The 26,058-nt window shown below is 46.6% G+C and overlaps 2 protein-coding genes across 2 annotated transcripts in view; one reads left to right on the plus strand and one right to left on the minus strand.

Moving 5' to 3' along the window:
- Nucleotides 1-26,058, minus strand: part of LOC309531575 (uncharacterized protein) — a 102,076-nt gene that overhangs the window by 33,916 nt on the left and 42,102 nt on the right. The gene's annotated exons all lie outside the window — the stretch shown is intronic.
- On the plus strand, nt 6,296-11,537 carry LOC309530578 (vitelline membrane outer layer protein 1-like). Its single transcript, XM_082219647.1, has 4 exons — nt 6,296-6,521; nt 8,450-8,550; nt 8,929-9,715; nt 11,498-11,537. The coding sequence occupies exons 1-3, from the start codon at nt 6,351-6,353 to the stop codon at nt 9,218-9,220; spliced, it is 564 nt and encodes a 187-aa protein (XP_082075773.1). The 5' UTR covers nt 6,296-6,350; the 3' UTR covers nt 9,221-9,715; nt 11,498-11,537.

Genomic DNA, 26,058 nt, shown 5'->3' on the forward strand with positions numbered 1-26,058 from the left:
CACACACACACACACAAGAAAACCCTTTTTGCTCCTTCTTCAACTGATGCCCTGCAAACTCTGATAAGCTCCTCCCACAGCTAATCCCCTGCCTCAACAGAAACCCTGCCCCCTCTGACCTTTACACAGGGAAAACAGCTAATGAGCCACAAAGAAACACACACACACAAGAAAACCCTTTTTGCTCCTTCTTCAACTGATGCCCTGCAAACTCTGATAAGCTCCTCCCACAGCTAATCCCCTGCCTCAACAGAAACCCTGCCCCCTCTGACCTTTACACAGGGAAAACAGCTAATGAGCCACAAAGAAACACACACACACAAGAAAACCCTTTTTGCTCCTTCTTCAACTGATGCCCTGCAAACTCTGATAAGCTCCTCCCACAGCTAATCCCCTGCCTCAACAGAAACCCTGCCCCCTCTGACCTTTACACAGGGAAAACAGCTAATGAGCCACAAAGAAACACACACACACACACAAGAAAACCCTTTTTGCTCCTTCTTCAACTGATGCCCTGCAAACTCTGATAAGCTCCTCCCACAGCTAATCCCCTGCCTCAACAGAAACCCTGCCCCCTCTGACCTTTACACAAGGAAAACAGCTAATGAGCCACAAAGAAACACACACACACAAGAAAACCCTTTTTGCTCCTTCTTCAACTGATGCCCTGCAAACCGTTAAAATGGAAGTTTCCAGCAAGCTGTGCTGGAATGTAAACAGGCATGTGACACACAACAGCCTGTTCCTCTTAAGGTGGAACAGAATATATCAACACACTCCCCCCCCCCAAGTTGATGGGCATTGCCATTCAAATGGTGTGCATCATGTGATCAATTATGTGGGGCGGAGCTTACCTGCCTCCCCCCATATTGTATTCAAGTCGGCACCCCTGGCACCAAGCACCACCAAGAGCTCAAAGTGCTAAGCTCTGATATAAGCCTCGGGCTGTTATTTGAGAGTAAAGGTAAAGGGACCCCTGACCATTAGGTCCAGCTGTGACCAACTCTGGGGTTGTGGCACTCATCTCGCTTTATTGGCGGAGGGAGCTGGCGTACAGCTTCTGGGTCATGTGGCCAGCATGACTAAGCCGCTTCTGGCGAACCAGAGCAGCGCACGGAAACAGCGTTTACCTTGCTGCCAGAGCGGTACCTATTTATCTACTTGTACTTTGACGTGCTTTTGAACTGCTAGGTTGGCAGGAGCAGGGACCGAGCAACGGGAGCTCACTCTGTCACGGGGATTCGAACCCCCAACCTTCCGATCGGCAAGTCCTAGCCTCTGTGGTTTAACCCACAGCGCCGAAGGCCACATTTGCACATATTCCTACTCCAGGAGTGTGGTGGAGGAGGTTGCAAATGCCTTGAGTTTTAAAGTGCAGGCAGCATTTCACTTACCTTCAATCTTTGCACAATGCTGAAGCCAGAAAAAAGACTCTGCTTTCTCTTGGAGAGTAAAAAGCTGATTTTTATTCTTAAAGGTTAGGGAAAGGGATCTCTGGCTTTCTGAATGTGTGCATGTATACTTGTCCGCCTGCCTCTTTCTCTCTCTATGTGTGTGCCTGTGGATTTTATTTATTTTCTACTTCTATTTATTTATTTGGATTTTTATCCTGCTTTTGGCCCCATCCACCCATGGAAGATTGGCCACATTCCAATTTACCTCTTGGGGTAGAATCGCTTCCCTGCTCCTGCCATATAGGGATTGATGAATGGATATGTTATTTTCTTCTGAGTCCAGACTTGAGTGAAGTAGAGCTGGGTGGCATTAGGCCCTATTGTGAAAAGTGTACCCCACTTTCCACACAAGTTTTCAGGGTATTTAAATATGCATTTCTTTTGAAGGGTTGCAAGTCTATAAAACAGAAATGGAGGGAGTTTGCATAGGAGAGACATTTTAGCAAGGGCAAAGGGTGGGTAAGAAATGCACATCTTAGTTAGTTTTTTAAAATAATATTTTTATTACTTTTCAATTACAATCCAATAATAACCTCTGCTTCTTAATGGCGGCATTGGAGGGTTTTCAGCAGGCAAAGTGCTTTTGCACCCAGCACCTCCCTGGTGAGAACCTGGGTAAAGAGACGAACTGTGAGTGAAGCCTATTTCTCCCTGTCCCTGGGGGGAATTTGCAAGGATAATTACCCTCAATTATCTTTGTTTTTCCTTCGCCAACAATTTTCTGCTATCGTGGGGTCTGCCTCCATTAAGGCAGAAAAGAACCGGAAGCTGGACATTTTAATTAGTTAGCTTACATCGGCGGTTACCAATGTGGCACAATTCTTGCCATCTTGCCTTGCCTTTCTGTTTGAGGAATTGATCTAGCCCCAATGCCCAGCAACTCTGAGTTGTCTATTGAAATCAGAAGTGTAGTCAGAAAAGCCATTAATTGGTTTTACTCATCAACCAGAAGTAATCACACTTCCCTCCAGGGGGAAACACAAGATTCAGGAACCTTTTGAACAGAGGAGAGAGAACCACACTTTCAGGGGAATAAATTCTCAAGGCTGTTATTCTTCCATTCAGTTTTTGCAGTTTGATCTGGTGCAGTCCACCTGCCATGGATCTCTCTACCAGTGTTGTGGTCTTCTTGTTCCTCACCTACCACCTCTGTGAGGCAGGAGATCGAAGCTATAATTCAGTCCTCATGGTGGCCCATGGCGGGGAGTGGGGAGAATGGGGAAAAATTGAATTCTGTCCCAAAGGACATGCATACAGATTCTCACTGAAGGTAAAGGCTTATCTATATCTTCTTTTTGATACCCTGATCCCAAGGAATAGTCACAATAATGTAATATATATATATATATATATATGCTTTCGTAGATTTTCACGGGTACAGGAATGCAGGTTTTGGTGAACAACTAAATGCAGCACAGCCATCTTCTCAGAAAAACTCTTCACAAGCTCAAGAGGTCAAGACACGAAAGCTTTACCACTAATCTACACTTAATGACCCACCCAGTGGTATTCAGAATATCACTCATGAAATCACTCAAGATATCCCTCAAGTAATTAAGGAACAAAAGAAGAAAAGGCACACTAATCTAGGAACTTCCTCTCTGCCCAGAACGTTGGAGGCTATACACCACACCCCTCAACAGTATTTATAGGAACTCAAACACCAGATTCTGCTCTGTTCCAGTAACAAGAAGCCGAAAGCTCCAGCCTGAAGATGACGAGTGAGACCTCGTCGAAACGTCGCCCAGACACCCCGACTCTTACACGGGAAGACACCCGAAGACACCAAAACCTGCATATATATATATATATATATATATATATATATATATTATCTGTTCCAGTAACAAGAAGCCGAAAGCACCAGCCTGAAGATGACGAGTGAGACCTCGTCGAAACGTCGCACAGACACCCCGACTCTTACACGGGAAGACACCCGAAGACACCAAAACCTGCATATATATATATATATATATATATATATATATATATATAGTTGCTTCCCATCTTTCTTTCTGAACCCTTTGCCTGTATATTGCTGCCTGCAAGGTGCTTTGAAGTTTTGACTGCCATGCTTAAAGATTTAATAGCTCTAAAAAGTCTCCATGCCACTTTGTCAATCCACACTGAAGAGGCTTAGAGTGAATTGCTTTTTACATAAAAGAAAACTGGATGGACTGGAGGAAAAAAGGGACAAGGATACAGAAAAGTTTGGAGTGCAATGAGCTGGCAATATTGTGGTCAGGTTTATCTTCCTGAAAAGTGAGCGCCCAACTGGAAAATACAGACTAAACGGTTAGTGTGGAAGCAACCCAGGTAAATTCTGGTGTTTTCTAGGAGGGTTGCCATACGTCCAGATTTTCCCTGACACGTCCAGGATTTCAACAACTTCCCCCCCGAAATCTTAACAACTTTTTGTGTTTGGATTCTTACTTTTTGAAATAATATGGCAACCCTAATTTCACAAACTGGAGGAAACCTGCTGTAGCACACGAAGACATAAGAGAGGGATTGAGGATGCCTTAGGCAGCCATCAGCAAGATTAATTTTTCCCTATCAAGTTTGCTTACTTGGGGCCCATTGAACTGGTTGCACCAAAAAGCTACTGTCTTTTGATGCAGCTGGGAATGTAAATCTCAATCTAGAACCAATAATACTTGTACACAATTAGGGACATGTAATTATGAACAGATAACTGCTTATTCATGTTGCAAGCTGCTACTTTGGAAAATTCAGACTAGTGCAAGAACATCAGTGCAAGTAGATAAACAGGTACCACTGTGGGAGGAAGGTAAAACTTTGTGCACATACGTTATTTAGGAATAATGAGAATAATAATAGAATAAGGATGTAGGGCTCAAGCCCATGACCCTGAGATTAAGAGTCTCATGCTACCCTCTAAGCCAGGCATCAGGATCCAAATCAGCTGCGTGGCTCCTGTTGACAAGGCGGAAGAGAGATCGCACGCTGTTTTGGGGGTGTGGGTATGTTATGTACTAAGCTTGGATGCAAGAACAATAGGCAGGTAGGATCGTAGAATGCAACAACAGATTGGCTTGCAGGAGAAGACCCATCAGGCTCCAGGGGGGAAGCAGAATCAGCCAATCAGACGGGACTCATTGTGTAAATAATGTATATAAAGGCCAGAGGCAGGACTCCAAGTATATTTCAGGGTAGGAGAAGTTTCGCACAGGACAGCTCCGCAGCCCAACTGGTTTGGGGGGGAGAGAGAGAGAGCTGCTGGGGGAGGGAGGGAGAGAGAGAAAGGGCTGGCTGTGGTAGGGGGAGACACCCTGCACCCACCCCTGCCACCCACCCTGCACCCACCCACCCCTGCCTGCCCACCCTGCACCCATCCCTGGATCACTCCCTATTTTTGATAACGGATCATAGAGCAGTGAGTTGCCGAATCCTGTTCTAAAGCACAGTGCACAGTACTGGTCTTTGGCACTGACATGATGTCCTCACCCTTCTGACAGCCCTTCCCACTCTCACAGGCAAATGGGTTCTGGTTGTGGAGGCATTTCCTAAAGGCACTGGTAATGGGGGGGGCAAAGAAGATTTCATAGCCTTCCCAATGCTCTGCTTTGTGATGGCTCAGAGGAGGTGTTGCTCAGGACAGAGAGTTCCTACACTTCATTGTCCCGCCCCCTATAAATCCCCTCCTCACATTCATATTTCCTCACTTGTCTTAAGGATGCTTTCATTCTGCCTGGCAGCTGAGAGACAGTAAGAAGAATTACATTGCTCTGCTCTAAGAAGTTTGGTAAGGGAAGACAAGGGTTGCAACATGGCCAGAATTACAGAGGCCTGATCGGTGCCTGCAGAAGCTCACTGGTTTACCCCACTGTGCCCTGCAAAGCTGTGGGAAAGAGGACCAGTTCATCTCTTAGGAACAGTTTCCAACTGTTTTTCAAACTGGTGCTCTGGTGTGGAATTAATAATGCTGTGAGTTTGCTACAATAAGTTCCAAGATGCTTAAGGATGGGTTGACTGCAGGGTACCTTTTCCCTGTAGAGTTGGTGGGAAGGTGATTGGCTCTGCTAAGAGCCTAAGGCATTAATCAGAGACAGAAGTAAGGAAAGCCCACCCAGTTTTCATTTTACTTTATTGAGCTATTTGGGGCTGATAGGAAGTATGTGTTTATTTCAAGTTATTTCAAGTTAAATGACAAGTTATTTCAAGTTTAATGACAATTTGTATTTCCATCCCTAGGTGTGAAAATTTCTCCCTTCTATCTTACACCTGAGACTGGTTTTTGTGTGTGTGTGTGTGTGTGTGTGTGAGAGAGAGAGAGAGAGAGAGAGAGAGAGAGAGAGAGCGAAATCCCTTAAGAAAAAGAGAAACAAAAATTGGAGGGGGAGTTTTAATAGGAAGGCCAAATTGCCAAGACATAGGAAATACAACAACTTGGTTGTTGAATGCCTTGCGACCCGAACGTTTTGGCTCCTGAACGCTGCAAACCTGGAAGTGAGTGTTCTGGTTTGCAAATGTTCTTTGGAACCCAAACATCCGACGGGGTTTCCGTGGCTTCCTATTGAGTGCAAGAAGCTCCTACAGCCAATCAGAAGCCATGTCTTGGTTTTTAACGTTTTTGGAAGTTGAACGGGTTTCTGGAACGGATTCTGTTCAAGAACCAAGGTACGGCTGTACATTTTGGCAAGTGTGAAGGGTGGGTAAGAAATTCACGTTTTAGTTAGTTAGAAATCAAAAGGTGTAGTCAGAAAAGCAATCAATTGATTTTACTTCATCAACCAAAAGTAACCACACTTCCCTACAGAGGAAAATGCAAATTTGGGACCAGAGGAAAGAGCCACTATTCCTAAGGAATAAATTCTCAAGGCTGTTATTCATCCAATTCATTTTTCCAGCTAGGTCTGGTGCAGATCACTTTCTATGGAGCTCCCTCTCAGCGCTGTGGTCTTCCTCTTCTTCTCCTACCATCTCTGTGATGCAGAAGACCGAAAACATAATGCAGTCCTCACTGTGTCCAATGGAGGGAACGATGGTATATGGGGAAAACCTGAATTCTGTCCCACGGGATATGCAAACGGATTCCAAATGAAGGTAAATGCCTATCTATAACAAACAAACACCTTTATTTAGAAAGAAGGGCAGGGAAAGCAGCAGACAGAATGAAAAATGCAGCCTCTATCACAGAACCCACGCAGGGTCCCAGAAACACCAAGATGCCAAGTCTGTAGCATCTAATATACAGTTCAGTTTACTAATTACTGAATCCCAGGCATGCCAACAGGATTTTCTGTCCCCAACACACAGTATATGGCCTGGGTCCTCATGTTAGGTTTCTGTGTGTTGCCACTGTGCAGTGCTTGGAGTCACAGGACTCTGTTTACATTCCAGAGAGTCAAGGCTATTGGAAGTCTCACGGAAGATGGGAGACAGATGTGATGTTATTGGTTTCGTGTTCCTTTGTTTTCCAGTTGCTCTCTGCTTTCACAGAGAGCGGATGTATGCTTTTCTGTCTGCGTAACCAGAAATCAAACTCTCTGCAATGTAGCTCATATTTCTCGTCCTTCCCTGCTGCTGGATACTCTGCGTAATGAGGAAACGTGCCTGGAGCCTTATCAGAGGCTAAGGTCGTTAATCATCGTTGGAGGCGATTCCGAAGGACTCGACTGGAGGATGAGCTTTTCCAGCTCGGTCGTAGCAGAGGCTCCGACACCTCTGAATGCCTGCTGAATTTCTGTCTCTGACACAGCTGGGAAAGGCACAAAACCCCTACTTTCCCTCAAGGCCAACCCTAAACCAAAGCAAGGACTGCAATATTGTACCTATGTATTTGGGAGTAAGCCCCATTAAACAAAGAAAGACTTCTGAATAGACATATTAAGTTAATTATACAGAGAATTCTTCAGACATGCCTAAGCCTCCTTGCAAAGTACAGTTGCTGTGTGTGTGGAGGGGATGATTTCACACCCGCTCACAATTATCCTGCAGTAGGAACTGCAGAAAATAACTTCCAGGTAGTACCCGAATTTCAGATGAGCCAACCACAAGAAAGACGCATCCTGGTCGTTGGGAAGAAAGGAAGGGCAAACTGTGGAGATTCCAAGAACCAGAAAAAGAGGCAGAAGCAGGAGAGGAAAAGAACAGCTCTAGACATCCAGAGAATCTTCTCACCTGGCACCCAAACAGCTCATGCAACAATGACAACTTTGAGTTGTGAAAGGAGGGGAGTGGGTAGGTAGAAGGGACCACATCTCAGTGGCAGAATATATGCTTTTCATATGGAAGGTCTCTGGTTAAAACCCTGGGAAAGGGTTTGCTTTGGGATCCTGTTGAGCTATTCCTGGTCAGAGCAGACAGAAATGGTCTAGAAGACCAAATGGTCTGACATACTATAACTAGGGGACGGATTTTCTCCTTTCTCTCAAATAATAAAGAGACGTAAGAACAGGCCTGTGTCGGTTTCATTCTGAGAGCTGTTACATTTCTCATAATGTTTGCTCATCTGGATTGCACAGAACTGGATGCAGGTTTTCTATGTCAGCAATTAGCAGGGACAGATTTAGGGGAGCGTGGCTGGTTTGGTTGCACTGCGTGAAGAGTTCTGGGGGTGCCTCAGAGTGTGCCACAACTATTATTTAGACTGGAAATCAGGAAGTGGAGGGGTGCCAAATTTTGGCATTGTACAGGGCGCTACTGAAATTTGAGACCCCAAGGTCTGCCACTGCTGAATAGAAAGGCTGATTCCCCACCCCACATTTGTTCATCTCCATCCTTCAGATGGAAATGTTTTTGTTCTTTGAGGTGAATGTAAATCCTCATCTATGTCCAGTACCTGTGGGCAATTGTGTGCACATGACATGAGCTAGTACTGCTCATTGCTGATCTAGCTAGGTCATTGCAAGCCCTTGCACATAGAAATTTGCACTGAAAAAATGTTGTTTTGCTCACAAATAAATGTTGCCAGTACTGCAGATGAAGATTGAAGCACCAGTCTCTCTCCCCCCCCCCCCGTTCTCCACCAGTTTCGCAGAGATGTAAACGAAGCCTATAGAACAGATTTCACTCTGAAGGGCATCCGTCTCCACTGCACTGATGGAAAAACAGTAGAGTCTAAAAGTGGAAAGTGAGTAGCTTTTTGAATTTCTCTTCCTTTATTAACTTGTTGCTTGGAGGTTTGGGGTAGGAGCGGGAGGGGTAGATTGAAATATTTCATGCTAGATTAAAGGCAAATGGTAATCTGGACACACTCTGAATTTAACAGCCCCAAAATATACAGGCTTGCACAAAGTCCTGTGAAACTTACTTCTAGGGATGGAGGCAAAATTCAAATTGGTTCACATTTGAAGGCGAATCTGTTCTATACATCCTTTCTGAAATAAATCTTTTTGCTCTAATTTGGAATTATATCTCTGGAGAGACTTTAAAAATAAAAATTCATTGGCAAAGTTGTGGTATATAAATTTCTATTTAGACATTGCCATCCTTGTCCTTTTCTTTACAGGCTCGGGGAATGGGTTGCGGTTCAGAAATGCCCCCGAGGCAACATGGTGTCCTTTTCTTTGACTATTGAATTACCACAACCGCTAGTTCCTCATGCAGTCAGTAACCTTGAGGTCCTCTGCAGTGGTGGGGCTAAAGTGAAGAAAGATATCTTTCAACGGATGGAAGAGGGCAAAATGAGCAAGCGCTGCCCTAGTGGCTTCATATGTGGCATCCAAACAAGGGTGGCGAATGAGAATCAAATGCTTGGTAAAGTAGAACTTCGTGACGTGAAGATGTTCTGTTGTGACTGATCCACCACCCTGCTGCACAGCCCTCTTCCACTGGCAACAGAGGATGACAGGGTGGAGTGGTGGTGCTTACCTGGCCTCCTGACAGCTGAACTGCTGCTGCTTGCTGGAAGGGAGAGAGGCAAGTCATTGGGGAGCTTGGTGTGGTGCAAACACACTGGCAGAGCCAATCCAGTACTCCTGCTGGTGTGTTTGCACTGTGCCGACTGCTTCTCTTTCTGTCCTTCCTTGTAAGCAGCAGTGACTCATCTGTTGGTGGGGTCACCGATTCCCCACCCCCTGAATGAGATAAAGGGATTGTATTTAGACAGAATATAGCATGATTATGGAAATCTCTGGGGTCTCTTTCAACTTTCAATTATATTTAGGCTGCTTAAAAAAATAAAATCAAGCTTGCTTATAATGTAGTAGTCATGCACCAGATCATAAAAACCAGCTAATTGATTCTCTTGTTTCAATTAAGTCTTAAAATATTACACACGCTAACCCTCATGTTATGTTGATGGATTGCCTGTTCTGTTATTTCACCAATAAAAATGAAATGAAATGAAGAGTAAGTGTGTCCCTTCTTATCAGCTGTGAGAGGAGCAGGAAGAGGAGATACAGGCAGCATGTGTGTCAGAGTGTGTGCGAGCAAACTAGGGGTGACAAGGTGAAACATTCACCTCTTGTGGTCGTGGCAGACAGAAGTGGGTTAGGAGCAGTGGCTTAGCGTGGGGGCGCAGGGGGGCCCGGCCGCACCGGGCACAATATCGGGGGGGCGGGCGCGCTCGCACTCGCAGCCCTACCTGGCTCCACGGGTTAGGGGTAGCAAATTACTTGTCTTGCCCCAGGTGCTGACAACCCATGCTACGCCACTGGTTAGGAGGAGCTGCTTCCCATAGTGCTCAGCCCTAGGAAGATGCAAAGGTCACCTGGCTAAGAGAAGGAAAAGGTCTCAGAATGCAGAAAGCTGGAAGTGTGCTCAACTGCTTCCTAAAGTGAAATGAAGAGGTGGGGGAAGAGATGTTGCCAAAAGGGAACTGGGATATGGCGATGCCCTCCCTAAAATGCACAAATGGCTCGTTGTAAGTCTCTTTGTGTTGTTCTGGGCAAACACATTTAATTAATTAAAAAATAAATCTCAATAGAAGCAGCCCCCGCACTCTAGTTTTAAAAAGCAACAGTTTCAATAACACAATATTAAGATGAATATACAACATCACAAAAAATATACACAGCACACATCTAAAACCCTGTGAATTCAAAGGTTCAGTTTTAAAACTTCGGACAATAAAGACCACAAAGATGGCACCAGGTGGGCCTTTCCAGGGAAGGCATTTCATAACCAGCCTGACACCACCTATAAGACCCTTAAAGAAAATGTAATGAAAATGATGTGTACATGGTACATTACACCAGTGAAGTTAGCAAAAATGTATAAAGTAAATAACCAATGTTGGAAAGGTAAAGGAAAAGAAGGTACTTTCTACCACATGTGGTGGACTTTTAAGGAGGTAAAGGTAAAGGCTTTCTGGGAGATGATATACAATGAAATTTTGAAAATGTTGAAATAAACATTTGTAAAAAAAACCCAGAAGCCTTCTTAATTGGTATTGTGGGTAGTGAAATACATAGACAAGAAACTGTTTTTATATGCAACAGCCACAGCAAGAATATTATTAGCCCAAAGATGGAAGCAGCAAGAAAAAAACTCACTCACAGAAAAAGACAAGTGAGGGAGCAACATCAGGGGACAGGAAGGGCTCAAGACAGGAGTCAGAACTTAAAGGGGATATATTGAAAATGTTTGCTGAAATTAAAAAGGACATAAAACAAACTGAAAAAAATATAGAATCCAAATTAGAACAGGTGGATAAAAAAATAGGACAAATGGATAAAAAAATAGAAGTGACGGTGAATGAATTGAAGGGACAAATAAAGGAGGTTACTAAAAGGACACAAAGCTTGGAAGAAGGGTTGAAAAGAACAAAGTTAGAAGTGTCTTTCCTTGTAAGCAGACTCATCTGTTGGACGGGTCACTGATTCCCCTCCCGCTGAATCAGATAAGGCAATTGTATTTAGACAGAATATAGCATGATTTTGGAAATCTCTGGGGTCTCTTTCAATTTTCAACTGCTACAAGCATATGTGGACTGCTTTTTTAAAAAACAACAACAACAACAACAACACAAGCTTACTTATAATGAAGTAGGCATGCACCAGATCATTAAAAAAGCTAAGTGATTCTCTTGTTTCAATTAAGTCTTAAAATATTACACACCCTAACCCTCATGTTAGATTTGGGGAAAATGTTTGGTTAACTCTCTGTGTCATTTGATACTTTGTTACAGTTCACTTTTTTGTTGTTATATTAAAACTCAGTGAAAATATTATAAAAAAGACATTCACCAGACAAATTTATTAAAAGATGGAATGAAGTTCATTTATGAATCATTGGAATACCAAATTTTGTGACAACAGAAACTATCTAGGTTATTTCCTCTTACAGAAATCCTTTTGATTATTTCTCTCATACAGAAAAACACACGAGAGACATCTTTCTATAATACATTCGTTGACCGCCTGTTCTGTTCTTTCACTGTTAAAAAGAAATAAAATAAGCTGAAGCATATGTTTATCTCTTACACATCCTATGGATCCAGTAGTAGATAGGTAGCGGTGTTGGTCTGCCATAGTCAAAATAAAAAAATTCCTTCCAGTAGCACCTTAAAGACCAACTAAGTTAGTTCTTGGTATGAGCTTTTGTGTGCATGCACACTTCTTCAGATACACTTCAGTGTCCTCATTTGAGCTGTAACTCACTAGGAATCCACGTTTTATCACTTTGAATTTGCCCTCATTAGACCACACAGTCAGGTATTTGGAGTTGAGGACCCAGTCAGTGAATGTGTGTCTGTGTTGTCAACCATTTCCATTGTTTTTTGGTCCCTCTGAGTTTTTGTGTTCCTGCCTCCACAGGTTAAAAAGGCAGCACTGCTCTTTTTGCCCTCATATCTTCCTACCTCCACTTGAGAATGTCCATGATCCTCCCTTAAAAAAAATTCCTGAAGAAATTTGTGCACATAAGTTATTTAGGAACAGTGAAAATAATAATAGAATCATAGAGTAATAGAGTTGGAAAGGACTATGAGAGTCATCTAGTCCCATTCCCTGCAATGCATGGTGTAGGGTTCAAACCCACAACCCTGAGATTAAGAGCCTCATGCTACCCTCTAAGCCAGGCATGTAACAACATGTCAATCATGAGACTCCCAGTCAACCGTGGGGTTGTTTGTGGTCAGTCGCAGGGCCTTTCTCTGCAACATCAGATGCAGAAGTGCAGGCGCAGGAGGCGGGCTTAGCGTGGTTTTCCCAACGGAGAAGGGGGTGGCTGCTGGAGACAGAGGGAGGCACGAGGAGGAGCCACGTGGGAAGGCTCCCTTTGACAGGGGGGGAAGGAGGGAGGGAGAGGGCAGGCGCTATCGGGATCCAAATCAGCTGTGTGGCTCCTGTTGACAAGGGGGAAGAGAGACCGCACGATGTTTGGGGTGTGTGGGTATGTTATGTACTAAGCTTGGATCCTAGAACAATAGGCAGGTAGGATCCTAGAATGCAACAACTGATTGGCCTGCAGAAGAAGACCAATCAGGCTCCAGGAGGGAAGCAGAATCAGCCAATCAGACTGGACTCATTGTGTAAATAATGTATATAAAGGCCCGAGGGTTGTTGTTTTTTTTTTGTTTTTTTTTTGAGGGGGATTCAATCACTGTTTTACAAGCAGCAATAAAGAGCATGAAATCACTGCAGGACTCCAAGTATATTTCAGCGGAGGAGAAGTTTCGCACAGGACAGCTCCGAAAGCCCAACTGGTTTGGGGGGGGGGAGAGAGAGCTGCTGGGGGGGGAGGGAGGGAGAGAGAGAAAGGGCTGGCTTGGGGGGGGACAGCTAGGGGCCGGCCCACCCTGCACCCACCCCTGCCACCCACTCTGCACCCACCCACCCCTGCCTGCCCACCCTGCACCCATCCCTGGGTGGTAGATCACTCCCTGTTTTTGATAATGGATCATAGAGCAGCAAGTTGCCGAATCCTGTTCTAAAAGCACAGTGCACAGTACTGGTCTTTGGCACTGACATGATGTCCTCACCCTTCTGACAGCCCTCCTCACTCTCACAGGCAAATGGGTTCTGGTTGTGGAGGCATTTCCTAAAGGCACTGGTAATGGGGGGGGCAGGACAAAGAAGATTTCATAGCCTTCCCAATGCTCTGCTTTGTGATGGCTCAGAGGAGGTGTTGCTCAGGACAGAAAGTTCCTACACTTCATTGTCCTGCCCCCTTTAAATCCCCTGCTCACATTCATATTTCCTCACTCGGCTTCAGGACGCTTTCATTCTGCCTGGTAGCTGAGAGACAGTAAGTAGAACTACCTTGCTCTGCTCTAAGAAGTTTGGTAAGGGAAGACAAGGGTTGCAACATGGCCAGAATTACAGAGGCCTGATCAGTAGCCAGTAACCAGTGGGGATTCAGTCAAGCATTCTTGTTAGTGGTATTAGGCCCAACTTTTTGTGAAAAGTGTACCCCGCTTTTCACAAAAGATTTCAGGGTATTTAACAATGCATTCCTTTGGAAGTGTTGCAAATCTATGGCAGCATCCCCTGACCTTGTGATCTCTAGATGTTCTGGACTACAATTCCCATCAGCTGGAACCAGCACTGTGTTTGCTGGCTGGGGATGATGGGAGTTGCAGTCCGGAGCATATGGAATTTACCAGGGTGAGGAAGGTTGGCCTAAGGGGCGCTGCAAGGCTATGCCCTTTCCATGTAAAAATTTGTAGATCAGTGTTGCAGGAGGTCCCAGGTATATCCTCCAGCGTCTCCTAGTAGGGCTGGGAAGTCCCCTGGCTGAAACTTTGGAGAGTAGCTCTAGTGTAGACAGAACTAAGCTAGATAACCAATGGCCTGACTTTGAATCGGCTCTGGATCCATTCCAGTCCGGCTTCCGCGCTGGTCATGGGACTGAAACGGCTCTGGTCGCCCTAACAGATGATCTCCGCAGGCAGCTGGATCGAGGCGGGTCGGGGCTGCTGATTCTTCTAGACCTGTCAGCAGCCTTCGACATGGTCGATCACGAACTCCTGGACCACCGCCTTGCCGACGTGGGGATCCAGGGCACAGTCCTTCAATGGCTGCGCTCGTTTCTCTCTGGTCGGGGACAGAGGGTGGCGCTTGGGGGGGAACTGTCATCCCGCCACTCCTTGGTGTGTGGAGTGCCCAAGGGTGCGATACTCTCCCCGATGCTTTTTAACATCTTTATGCGCCCCCTCGCCCAGCTTGTCCGGAGTTTTGGGCTGGGCTGCCATCAGTATGCTGATGACACCCAACTCTATCTGCTGATGGATGGCCATCCTGACTCAGCCCCAGACACACTGATCAGATGCTTGGAGGCTGTGGCTGGATGGTTACGTGGGAGCCGGTTGAAGTTAAATCCTTCGAAGACAGAGGTCCTCTGGCTGGGACGGGACGATATGGGATTGAGGGGGCAATTCCCATCTCTTGCGGGGGTGCAATTAGTGCCAGCACCGTCCGTTAAGAGTTTGGGTGTAATCTTCGATACCTCCCTCTCCATGGAGGCGCAGATTGCAGCTATAACAAAGGCGGCATTTTTTCATCTCCGCCAAGCTAAGCAGTTGGCTCCTTACCTCTCTCGCCCTGACCTAGCCACTGTGATCCACGCGACGGTCACCTCCAGACTGGATTGTTGTAACTCGCTCTACGTGGGGCTGCCCCTGAGACTGACCCAGAAACTCCAGCGGGTGCAGAATGCCACAGCGAGACTCCTTACGGGGTCTTCGCTGCGGGATCACATTCATCCGGTGCTATACCAGCTGCACTGGCTCCCGGTGGAGTACAGGATCAGGTTTAAGGTGCTGGTTTTAACCTTCAAAGCCCTATACGGCCTAGGACCCTCGTATCTACGGGACCGCCTCTCCTGGTATGCCCCACAGAGGAACTTACGGTCTTCAAATAAAAACATCTTGAAGGTCCCAGGCCTCAGAGAGGTTAGGCTGGCCTCAACTAGAGCCAGGGCTTTTTCGGCTGCGGCTCCAACCTGGTGGAACGCTCTGTCACAAGAGACAAGGGCCCTGCAGGACTTGACATCTTTCCGCAGGGCCTGCAAGACAGAGCTGTTCCACCAGGCCTTTGGCCAGGGCGCAGCCTGACTCCCTCCTTGGGCAATCTTTACAATACTTTAGTTTATGGTTGCCATCAATTTTGATTTTAATTAATTCTTTGATGTTTTTATAATGTTGCACTATTTTAGTGTTGTTAGCCGCCCTGAGCCCGGCTTTGGCTGGGGAGGGCGGGATATAAATAAAATTTATTATTATTATTATTATTATTATTATTATTATTATTATTATTATTATTGCAATTTCCTGTGTTCCTAGAGCGAAGCCCCTGCTAAAGTGTGTATCTCTGATGTTGGAGGCATTTAGTCCAAGCTGAAGTAATCACACTTCTCTACAGGGGGAAACACAAGATTCAGGAAGATTTTGAGCAGAGGAGAGAGAACCACACTTTCTGGGGAATAAATTCTCAAGGCTGTTATTCTTCCACTCAGTTTTTGCAGTTTGATCTGGTGCAGTCCACCTGCCATGGATCTCTCTACCAGTGTTGTGGTCTTCTTGTTCCTCACCTACCACCTCTGTGAGGCAGGAGATCGAAGCTATAATTCAGTCCTCATGGTGTCCAATGGCGGGGAGTGAGGAGAATGGGGAAAAATTGAATCCTGTCCCAAAGGACATGCATACGGATTCTCACTGAAGGTAAAGGCTTATCTATATCTTCTTTTTGATACTCTGATCCCAATCAAGTAGTCACAATGATGTAATATATATATATATTAAGTTGCTTCCCATCTTTCTTTCTGAACCCTTTGCCTGTATATTGCTGCCTGCAAGGTGCTTTGAAGTGTTGACTGCCATGCTTAAAGATTTAATACCTCTAAAAAGTCTCCATGCCACTTTGTCAATCCACACTGGAGAGGCTTAGAGTGAATTGCATTTTACATAAAAGAAAACTGGATGGACTGGAGGAAAAAGGGAGAAGGATACAGAAAAGTTTGGAGTGCAATGAGCTGGCAATATTGTGGTCAGGTTTATCTTCCTGAAAAGTGAGGACCCAACTGGAAAATACAGACTAAACTGTTAGTGTGGAAGCAACTCTGGTAAGTTCTGGTACTTTCTAGGAGGGTTGCCATAAATCCAGATTTTCCCTGACATGTCCAGGATTTCAACAACTTTCCTCCAAAAAGCTCAACAACTTTTTGTGTTTGGATTCTTACTTCTTGAAATAATATGGCAACCCTAAGTTCACAAACTGGAGAAAACCCGCTGTAGCACATGAAGACATAAGAGAGGGCTTGAGGATGCCTTAGGCAGCCATTAGCAAGATCATTTTTTTCCTATTAAGTTTGCTTACTTGGGGCCCATTGGACTGGTTGCATCAAAAAGCTACTGTCTTTTGATGCAGCTCAGAATGTAAATCTCAATCCAGAACCAGTAATACTTGTACACAATTAGGGACACGTAATCATGAACAGATAACTGCTTATTCAGGTTGCAAGCTAGTACTTTGGAAAGTTCAGGCTGCAGACACAGTCTGAATGTGAGTGTCGTCAGAGTCCTAGTTTGGTTAACTACAACAGCAACCCCTCCCCCTTTGTAAAACACACAATAGCTATTTTCCGTTTTCTTTTCTACATGGGTACTATTGTTGGCTATTTGCAGTATGGTAGTGTTGTGACGTGGGGTTTGTGATTTCAGCTCTCTTGATATAACATGCTGGAGACAGTTCTCTAGTAACACTTCTTTATTAAAGCAACAAGACTAAAGACTGGGGAGAGGAAAGCTACATTTATAGGGACAGGGAACTAGCAAGAAAGGATACATTTTGGAGGGAACAATATCAGGCAATCACAGTCCTGCCTTTTGGAGGGAACCAATAAGACAGAGGATCTAAATACAGCAGCTTAAATGAACCAATAGTAGCTGTACCCTCTGGAACCAAAAGGCAGTTACTTTACCCTAATGCACATACAGACAATAATAATACAGATATAAAATCCTTTGACTCAATACACAACACCCCTCCCCCCCTAGTGAGCACAGCAGACGTAATCTCTCAGGTACTGTGGGGTCCTACAACTTCTACTTGATCTCCTGACAACAGGTGTTGCAGGTTCTGGATTGGGTGTTACCTGTGGTAGAGGGGCTGCTCTAGGGGTTTCGTCAGGAACAGATGGAGTCCCAAACATCTCAGGGTCCCCTATCTGTACCTCGTCATCGTGAGGACTAGCAGACCCTGGTTCATTTGTTAAAGCCCCTGGTGACTGCACCTCTGGGCCATTTTCACTCTGGTCTTGCAGCTCTGCGTCGTTAGCCAGGGATGAATTATCTGGCTCCTCCCTGCTGAGCGCCCGGCGCCTCAGCTGATCTATATGTCTCTTCCACACTTGCCCATTTTCCAAGGTCACATAATAGGACACAGGTCCACTAGCCCTGGTGACCACACCAGCCACCCACCGTGAACCTCGTGAATAGTTCCTCACCCAGACCAGATCTTCAGGGGCAAGATACCTTCTTGTGTCAGTCTCAGCCTGGGGGGTTGCTCTTGAATTATGGTTTGGCATTTTATCCGGGTGGACATAATCCAGCACCGTTACCAGTCTCCTACCCAAGAGCAGCTCAGCTGGCGACTTGCCCGTCGTGGTACACGGCGTCGCATGCTGCAAAAATAGCATTCGCGCGATGCGAGCTGGCCAGTTACCCTCCATTAAGTGCGCAATGGATTCTTTGGCTGTTCTTACCATGCGCTCAGCCTGCCCATTGGAGGATGGGTGAAAGGGCGCGGATGTGACCCCTCTTATGAAGTTATCAGCCAAGAATGCCCTGAATTCTTGGGATACAAAAGCTACCCCATTATCTGATACAATGGTCTCAGGTAACCCGTGGGTTGCAAACAGCTGCCTCAACACCTTGATTACGGCAGCTGATGCCATGCTAGGGACCATCGCCACTTCTAACCATTTGGAATATGCATCAACGATAACCAAAAAGACCTTTCCTTGGAATGGCCCAGCAAAATCTAAGTGCAGCCGGCTCCAGGGAGATCTGGACTGCTCCCACCAGTGGACTGGTGCTCTGGCCACTTCTGGCCGCACCTCTTGGCATGCCTTGCATGTTCGTACCCATTGTTCTATGTTCTGGTCCATTCCAGGCCACCACACATAACATCGGGCTAGCGACTTCATCCTGACCATTCCCGGGTGTCCCATGTGAAGCGTCTCAAGAACCCTGTTTCTCAGTGGTGCTGGGATGATCACCCTATCTCTCCACAGGAGACAACCCTTATGCATGGACAACTCGTGCTGCCTAGTCGCATAAGGCCTGAATTTGTCTTCATGCGGACCACCTGGCCACCCCCTCCCCACCCAAGTGAGCACACGGGAGAGAACAGCATCTTTCCTCGTTTTCTCAGCTATATCAGTAGCCGTTACAGGAGCCCCCGGAAGTGTTTCCAGCATCATTATGTGCTCCGCTGGAGCAGGATCCTCAGTGCTCCCGCCAGGAAGGGGCAATCGACTCAGTGCATCAGCGTGGCACAACCGTTTCCCCGGCACATGGGTCAAGGTGTACTGGAACCCGTTCAGGAATATAGACCAACGTAACATTCTGGTGGAGAGAATTTGTGGCGTTTGTTTGTTCGGGTTGAACAACCCTAACAGTGGCTTGTGGTCCGTTTCAATGTAGAAATGGCGACCGTACACATAATCATGGAACTTTTTGATTCCTGCCACCATTGCAAGCGCCTCTTTGTCAATTTGAGCATAGTTGCGCTCCGTGGGCGACAACGTATGGGAATAGAAAGAGATGGGCTTTTCCGACACATCCAGTTCCCTATGACTTAGCACCGCCCCCAAGCCATATTGAGAGGCATCACATGCCAGGACCAGAGGCTTTGACTCGTCATAATGAGCAAGGACGCTCCTGCTACTCAGCATTCCTCGCAAGGAGTCAAAAGCCTTCTGCTGCCCCTGCCCCCATCGCCACACATTCTTTTTCTGCAACAGTCTATGTAATGGTTCAGCTACCGAAGCTTTCTGGGGTAAGAACGAATGATAAAAGTTAATAAGTCCCAGGAATGACTGCAACTCCGTCTTGTTCTGTGGTCGTGGCGCCTCGATGATGGCCTTAATCTTAGCATCTGTGGGGTGGATGCCTGATGCATCAATTTTAAACCCCAAGAAATCCACAGTTGGCACCCCAAAACTGCATTTTTCCTTTTTCAGTTGCAACCCCACCTCCTTGAACTTGAGCAACACTGCACGAACACGCGCAACCAGTTCCTGTGGGTCTTTTCCAGCAATCAAAACGTCATCAAAAAATGGCAAGACCCCCGGCAGACCTCTTAACAGGCGTTCCATGAGCCCTTGAAAAATCCCTGGGGCCACACAAACTCCAAATTTTAATCTGTTAACTCTGAACGCCCCTTTATGTGTGACAATAGTCTGTGCTTCCGCTGATTGTGGGGTTACTGGCAGCTGTTGGTAAGCTTGTGCCAGGTCAATTTTGGCGAACACCTTGCCCCCAGCCAGTTTAGCCAACAGATGTGATACGACTGGAATGGGGTATGAGTTTCCCCTGAGTGCCTTATTGATAGTGCATTTGTAATCTGCACAGATCCTGACTTCCCCATTTGCTTTAAGGGGCGTGACGATTGGAGTCTCCCACTTAGCAGAGTCCACGGGTGAGAGAACTCCCTGCTTGACCAATTTATCCAGCTCTGCTTCGATTTTGGGTTGCAGTGCAAATGGCACTCGCCTTGGTTTGAGTCGGATTGGGGCCACCCCAGGGTCCAACTCGAAGTCAACTGGGGGCCCTTTATAACAACCCAGTTTTCCATTAAAGAGACCAGCAAATTCTTTACATAATGCCTCGCTCATCTCAGGGCAGGTTTGGATTGAATTAAGCCCTGATATACTCAGTCCCAGGGCGGGGAACCAGTCAGTGCCCAGGAGACTGGGGCGACTGCCCTTCGCAATAACCAGTTTGAGTACAGCCTGTTTGTCCCGGAACTGTACTCTCACGGCACACATTCCCATAACATGGATGCGGCCCGCTAAGTATGACTGCAAGGTTGCCGGGAAGGGCTCCAGAGGGGGCAACTTACCCCTGGGGAAGAATGTCCTCGCGGTCTGGTCTGACACGATAGTGAATCCAGATCCTGAGTCCACCTCCATGTCGCACTGCTGCCCCTCAATCTTCACCTTGACGTGTGCCTTGCCTTGCGCTGGGAACTGCACGACCCTCCCGTTGATCTCCGTTACGTAGTGGCAGTCCTTTAGAAAATGGGTTGCTGTGGGCGGTCTGCGATGCTCCGGTCTAGGTGCTCCTGTCGCTCCCAACGCCGCCGATCTACAGACCCTGGCGATGTGACCTGTCTTCCCGCACGTCCGGCGCATAGCATCCCGGAAACGACAACTCTTCCGCTCATGGTTTCTGCCACAACCTGGGCACCTGCCTCGGTGATCTTTGTGCACTGTGCAGGCCTGACGCACTGACTCGACCCCACGGACTGGGCTCTGGCTCGGAGTAGCCTCTAGCTCGTCCATGGCATGCGCAACTTCTATCTGTGGCTTAGGGGCCTTGCGACTGGCATCAAGCTCCTCTCTTTCATAATTCTCCATGGCGGTGGCCTCCTTCAAGGCTGAAGCAAGGGTAACCTCTTCTTTAGCCACGAGGCGTCTTCTGGCTTTCTTGCTGCTCAGACCACCGATAAACCGATCCAGGAGAGTCTCTTCCAGATTTTGGAAGTCGCAGTGCTGAGCGAGCTTCCGCAGTTCAGCCAGAAATGCAGATACAGGATCCCCAGCATGCTGCTGCCTCTTATGAAACTCCATCCGCTGAGCCATCTTGGTCTCAGTAGGCGCCAAGTGGCTTGTTAGGCAGGCAAGAATATCTTTGAGAGATGTCTCACTTAGCTTCGCTGGAGCAAGCAATGCCTTGGCCAGCTTGAAGGTCTCAGGCCCACAGTAGCTCAGGAATGTGGCCCTTCTTTTGCTGGCATCGGTGATCCCTTGAACCTCTGCGAAGAACTCGAAGCGTTCGACGTAGTCTTCCCACGTGTGGGGCTCTGATGGCTGGAAGGGATCCAATACCCTTGGACTCTCCATTGTCCTGTGGCAGTGTCGTCTTCTCAGCTGGCCAGTGAGTCTTGTTCTTAGCTGCAATCCGGACTCTGAGGCAGGGCTGTGTTTAACCGCTCCTCAGCATTCCGGATCCCATCCTCGTCGCCAGTTGTTGTGACGTGGGGTTTGTGATTTCAGCTCTCTTGATATAACATGCTGGAGACAGTTCTCTAGTAACACTTCTTTATTAAAGCAACAAGACTAAAGACTGGGGAGAGGAAAGCTACATTTATAGGGACAGGGAACTAGCAAGAAAGGATACATTTTGGAGGGAACAATATCAGGCAATCACAGTCCTGCCTTTTGGAGGGAACCAATAAGACTAAATACAGCAGCTTAAATGAACCAATAGTAGCTGTACCCTCTGGAACCAAAAGGCAGTTACTTTACCCTAATGCACATACAGACAATAATAATACAGATATAAAATCCTTTGACTCAATACACAACAGGTAGCGCTGCAGAGGGCTTGCTGGGGAGACCATGCATTAAAAAGGGACTAAAAAATAACTTAAACAAGGTTTTAATAAGGAAAACAAATACTCCATTTACACTAGATACATCAACAAACCAGACCCAACCACCAACCCATCCCCCAGGGAAATGGGAGAGCTAGATGCTGCTCCTTATATACTACACCCAATTGCTGACACAGCTTAATCAATACAACTCAGCAGCACCTGCTATGTTTCACAGCTGTAAAGCTGGGTCTCGTTAGTTTGCTCTGGCCCCTTAAAGACATACACATCAGGTGGAAAAATGATGAACCTTTACATTTAAAGAAACCATTCAACATATGTCTTGTTTCTTGGTTTTTTGGGCCTGGTCTTACTCTGTGCACTTGTAATTTTGTACTTTTCATTTTTCAATAAAGAATATAAAACAGAGTCCTAGCTTGCAAAAACAGCTTTATTGCGGTCTCTTTCTCTCATTTGCACCAGACAAAGACGTTTTCAGAAGGACTTGAAACTGATGATACTGGCCTCAATGGCATCCGTCTCCATTGCAGTAGTGGTGCAGTTGTACAATCCACTGTTGGACCGTAAGCATCTTCTTGATTTTTCTCTTTGTTGCTTGGAAAGTGATGATGTGAGGGTCTGGCTGAAATCTATTATGTCTCAGCACCAGGATAGATTAATATCAGGGTCCATCAGCCTCATTCTTAGCTATTTGAGTCTAACGATACCAACTCTAGGTTGCCTTCCAAATTTCAGAGGAACCCCAGCCCAACATAACAAAGAGAAAAGAGACTGCAACAACAGAGTACAAAGGAAAGGAAAAGCAGAGTTTCTTCCTGAGGACCACACATGCCAAGGAAAGAGAGAGCAAGAGGAAAGCACCATCTATCCTGAGAGTGGGGAACCTCAAGCCCAGGGGTCAAATGTGGTCCCCCAGGCTTCTCTGTCTGGTCCTCATGAATATCTTTGATTGTCAGGGGTCAGGACCTCATGCAGGAAGGAGAGGCAGGCTGAGTATGAAAAGGCCAAGACCTACCTAACCAGTGGCTGTGCCTTCCTGAGAGAAAGTAGGCACAATACTGCTGCTCTCCTTCCTGGCAGATGCACTGGCCTAAAAAGATCAATACCTCTACTCAACAGCTGTTTAGCAGAGACCTTGATCCTGTGAGGTGCAGGTGCTGCTTTGCCCGTGGCTTTCTTGCAGGAAAGTCGCTACCACTTAGGTGAGTGAATCCCATCCTGCATGGTGCTGGTCACTGGACTGCATGAAGGAGCAGCAGCACCACACAGAATCAGGTCGTTCTGCTTAACATCTGATAGGCAAGAGCAACAAATACTACATGGCATCAAGGCACCCTGACCTTGTGGTGTGGGTGGCCCCTGGGTGGCACAGGGCAAATCCACCTACTCCAGGGGTCACAACACACAGCCCTACTTAGAAGTTGAGGTTTGGTAGACACGCTATACCTGATGAGGTCTACAAAAGGCACATTTTAAAAATCTAAGGAGGCAACTGCCCTCTTGACTTTCATGTTGGAAAGCAAATCATTCCAATTTGGGTTGTATTTCCAGAGAGGCAGACATTACCATATTGTCTCTTTTTTTTTTTGCAGGTTTGGAGTGTGGTTAGAGGTTAAGAAATGCCCCAAGGGCTACCTGGTTGCCTTCACTCTGAAGGTGGAACCCCACAAGGGCTAGCTGATGATACAGCAGCCAACAACATCCAGTTCACATGTGGAGATGGGACTGTACTGGAGGGCGAGTCCACCGACTTCGGTACTTATGGCCAGTGGAGCAAGCGCTGCACCGCTGGTGCCATCTGCGGGATCCAAACAAAGGTGGAGGGTATAACTTCAGTTGATATCACTGCACTTAATGATGTCAAGTTCTTCTGCTGTGACTGAATCACCTGGGCTTCATCCTAGAATCATAGAATCATAGAGTTGGAAGAGACCACAAGGGCCATCGAGTCCAACCCCCTGCCAAGCAGGAAACACCATCAGAGCACTCCTGACATATGGTTGTCAAGCCTCTGCTTAAAGACCTCCAAAGAAGGAGACTCCACCACACTCCTTGGCAGCAAATTCCACTGTCGAACAGCTCTTACTGTCAGGAAGTTCTTCCTAATGTTTAGGTGGAATCTTCTGCTACAACACAGCTGCCTGTGTTCTAATGGTTTGTTGGCATGAAACTTAACCAACAATAAATCTTAAGCAAAGAGTTGTGTGTATCGTTTGTAGCTTTGTCCCTTCCTGATCTCAATTCCTTAACCCTGCGTGACTTGGTTTTGGATGGGAGGCCAATGCAATATAAAAGAGGGTACCATCCTAGACCCGTAGTGTGCTATCTTTAGCCCATTGATCTTGCCAGGCCCACCAGCCTCTCAGTTTGTCCCATGAGGTTGCTTTGAACAAATTGCACCAACTTGCCAATCACCAGCCATCTTAGGCACAGAGATCTCTTATGTCTGATCTAAGCACCATGCGGTAAGATTTGAGGATTTGAAGGAATCTGGGCACCAAGCATAGCAGCCAACTCCTGGGGGCCGAGGTCTGTGTCCAAGGAAATGGGGGCAATTGGCAAGCCCCCAGCTGGCTCCAGCTCACCAGCTGTCAGCTGGGCGAGCTCCAGTACTTGGATCAGCATGTAATTGCAACTCAAGCCTCAGAAACCTTCAGAAGGTTGAGCACGCAAGCCAGCAGAGAATAAAACTCTTCACAACAGAAGGGCAGTGAGAAGCTGTGTAAAGCATATTTAGAGTAGTTTATTTAGCCTACATCAGGACAAAGAAAAGATGTCTGCTCACCTTCATGTCCAAAGCAAGAAGCATAAACAAAACTATACACAAAACGGAAGTTCCCAGCAAGCTGTGCTGGAATGTAAACAGGCATGTGACACACAACAGCCTGTTCCTCTTAAGGTGGAACAGAATATATCAGCACACTCCCCCTCCCCAAGTTGATGGGCATTGCCATTCAAATGGTGTGCATCATGTGATCAATTATGTGGGGCAGAGCTTACCTGCCTCCCCCCATATTGTATTCAAGTCGGCACCCTTGGCACCAAGCATCACCAAGAGCTCGAAGTGCTAAGCTCAGAGATAAGCCTCGGGCTGTTATTTGAGAGTAAAGGTAAAGGGACCCCTGACCATTAGGTCCAGCCGTGACCAACTCTGGGGTTGTGGCACTCATCTCGCTTTATTGGCGGAGGGAGCTGGCGTACAGCTTTCCAGGTCATGTGGCCAGCATGACTAAGCCACTTCTGGCAAACCAGAGCAGCACATGGAAACGCCGTTTACCTTCCTGCCGGAGCGGTACCTATTTATCTACTTGCACTTTGATGAGCTTTCAAATTGCTAGGTTGGCAGGAGCAGGGACCGAGCAACGGGAGCTTATTCCGTAACGGGGATTCGAACCACCAACCTTCCGATTGGCAAGTCCTAGCCACAGCGCCGAAGGTCACATTTGCACATATTCCTACTCCAGGAGTGTGGTGGAGGAGGTTGCAAATGCCTTTACTCTTAAATGCAGGCAGCATTTCACTTACCTTCAATCTTTGCACAATGCTGAAACAGAGAAAAGACTCTGCTTGCTCTTGGAGAGTAAAAAGCTGTTTTTTATTCTTAAAGGTTAGGGAAAGGGATCTCTGGCTTTCTGAATGTGTGTATGTATACTTGTCTGCCTGCCTCTTTCTCTCTCTATGTGTGTGCCTGTGGATTTTATTCATTTTCTAATTCCATTTTTTGGCGGGATTTTTATTCTGCATTTGGCCCCATCCACATTCCACATTCCAATCTACCCCTTGGCTGAAACTGCTTCCCTGCTCCTGTCATATAGGGATTGATGAATGGCAGACAGAAGTGGGTTAGGAGGAGCTGCTTCCCATGGTGCTCAGCCCTAGGAAGATGCAGAGGTCACCTGGCTAAGAGGAGGAAAATGCCTCAGAATGCAGAAAGCCGGAAGTGTGCACAACTGCTTCCTAAAGTGAAATGAAGAGGTGGGGGAAGAGATGTTGCCAAAAGAGAACCAGGGCGTGGTGAGTTCCCCACTTCATAGGCCCCTGGGATGTCCTCTAAGAAACATAGGATTGCCCCCTAAAATACACTAATGGCTGGTTGTAAGTCACTTTGTGTTGCTCTGGGCAAACACATTTAA

Source organism: Podarcis vaucheri (assembly GCF_965113315.1).
Source record: "Podarcis vaucheri genome assembly, chromosome: 4".
NCBI classification, from domain to species: Eukaryota; Metazoa; Chordata; class Lepidosauria; order Squamata; family Lacertidae; genus Podarcis; species Podarcis vaucheri.

Excerpts from the sequence above, each read along its gene's own strand:
- LOC309530578 (XM_082219647.1), top strand. The coding sequence starts at position 6,351 with ATGGAGCTCCCTCTCAGCGCTGTGGTCTTCCTCTTCTTCTCCTACCAT. Across the intron at positions 6,522-8,449 it reads CAAACGGATTCCAAATGAAG|TTTCGCAGAGATGTAAACGA; the intron begins GTAAATGCCTAT and ends GTTCTCCACCAG. Across the intron at positions 8,551-8,928 it reads GTAGAGTCTAAAAGTGGAAA|GCTCGGGGAATGGGTTGCGG; the intron begins GTGAGTAGCTTT and ends TTTTCTTTACAG.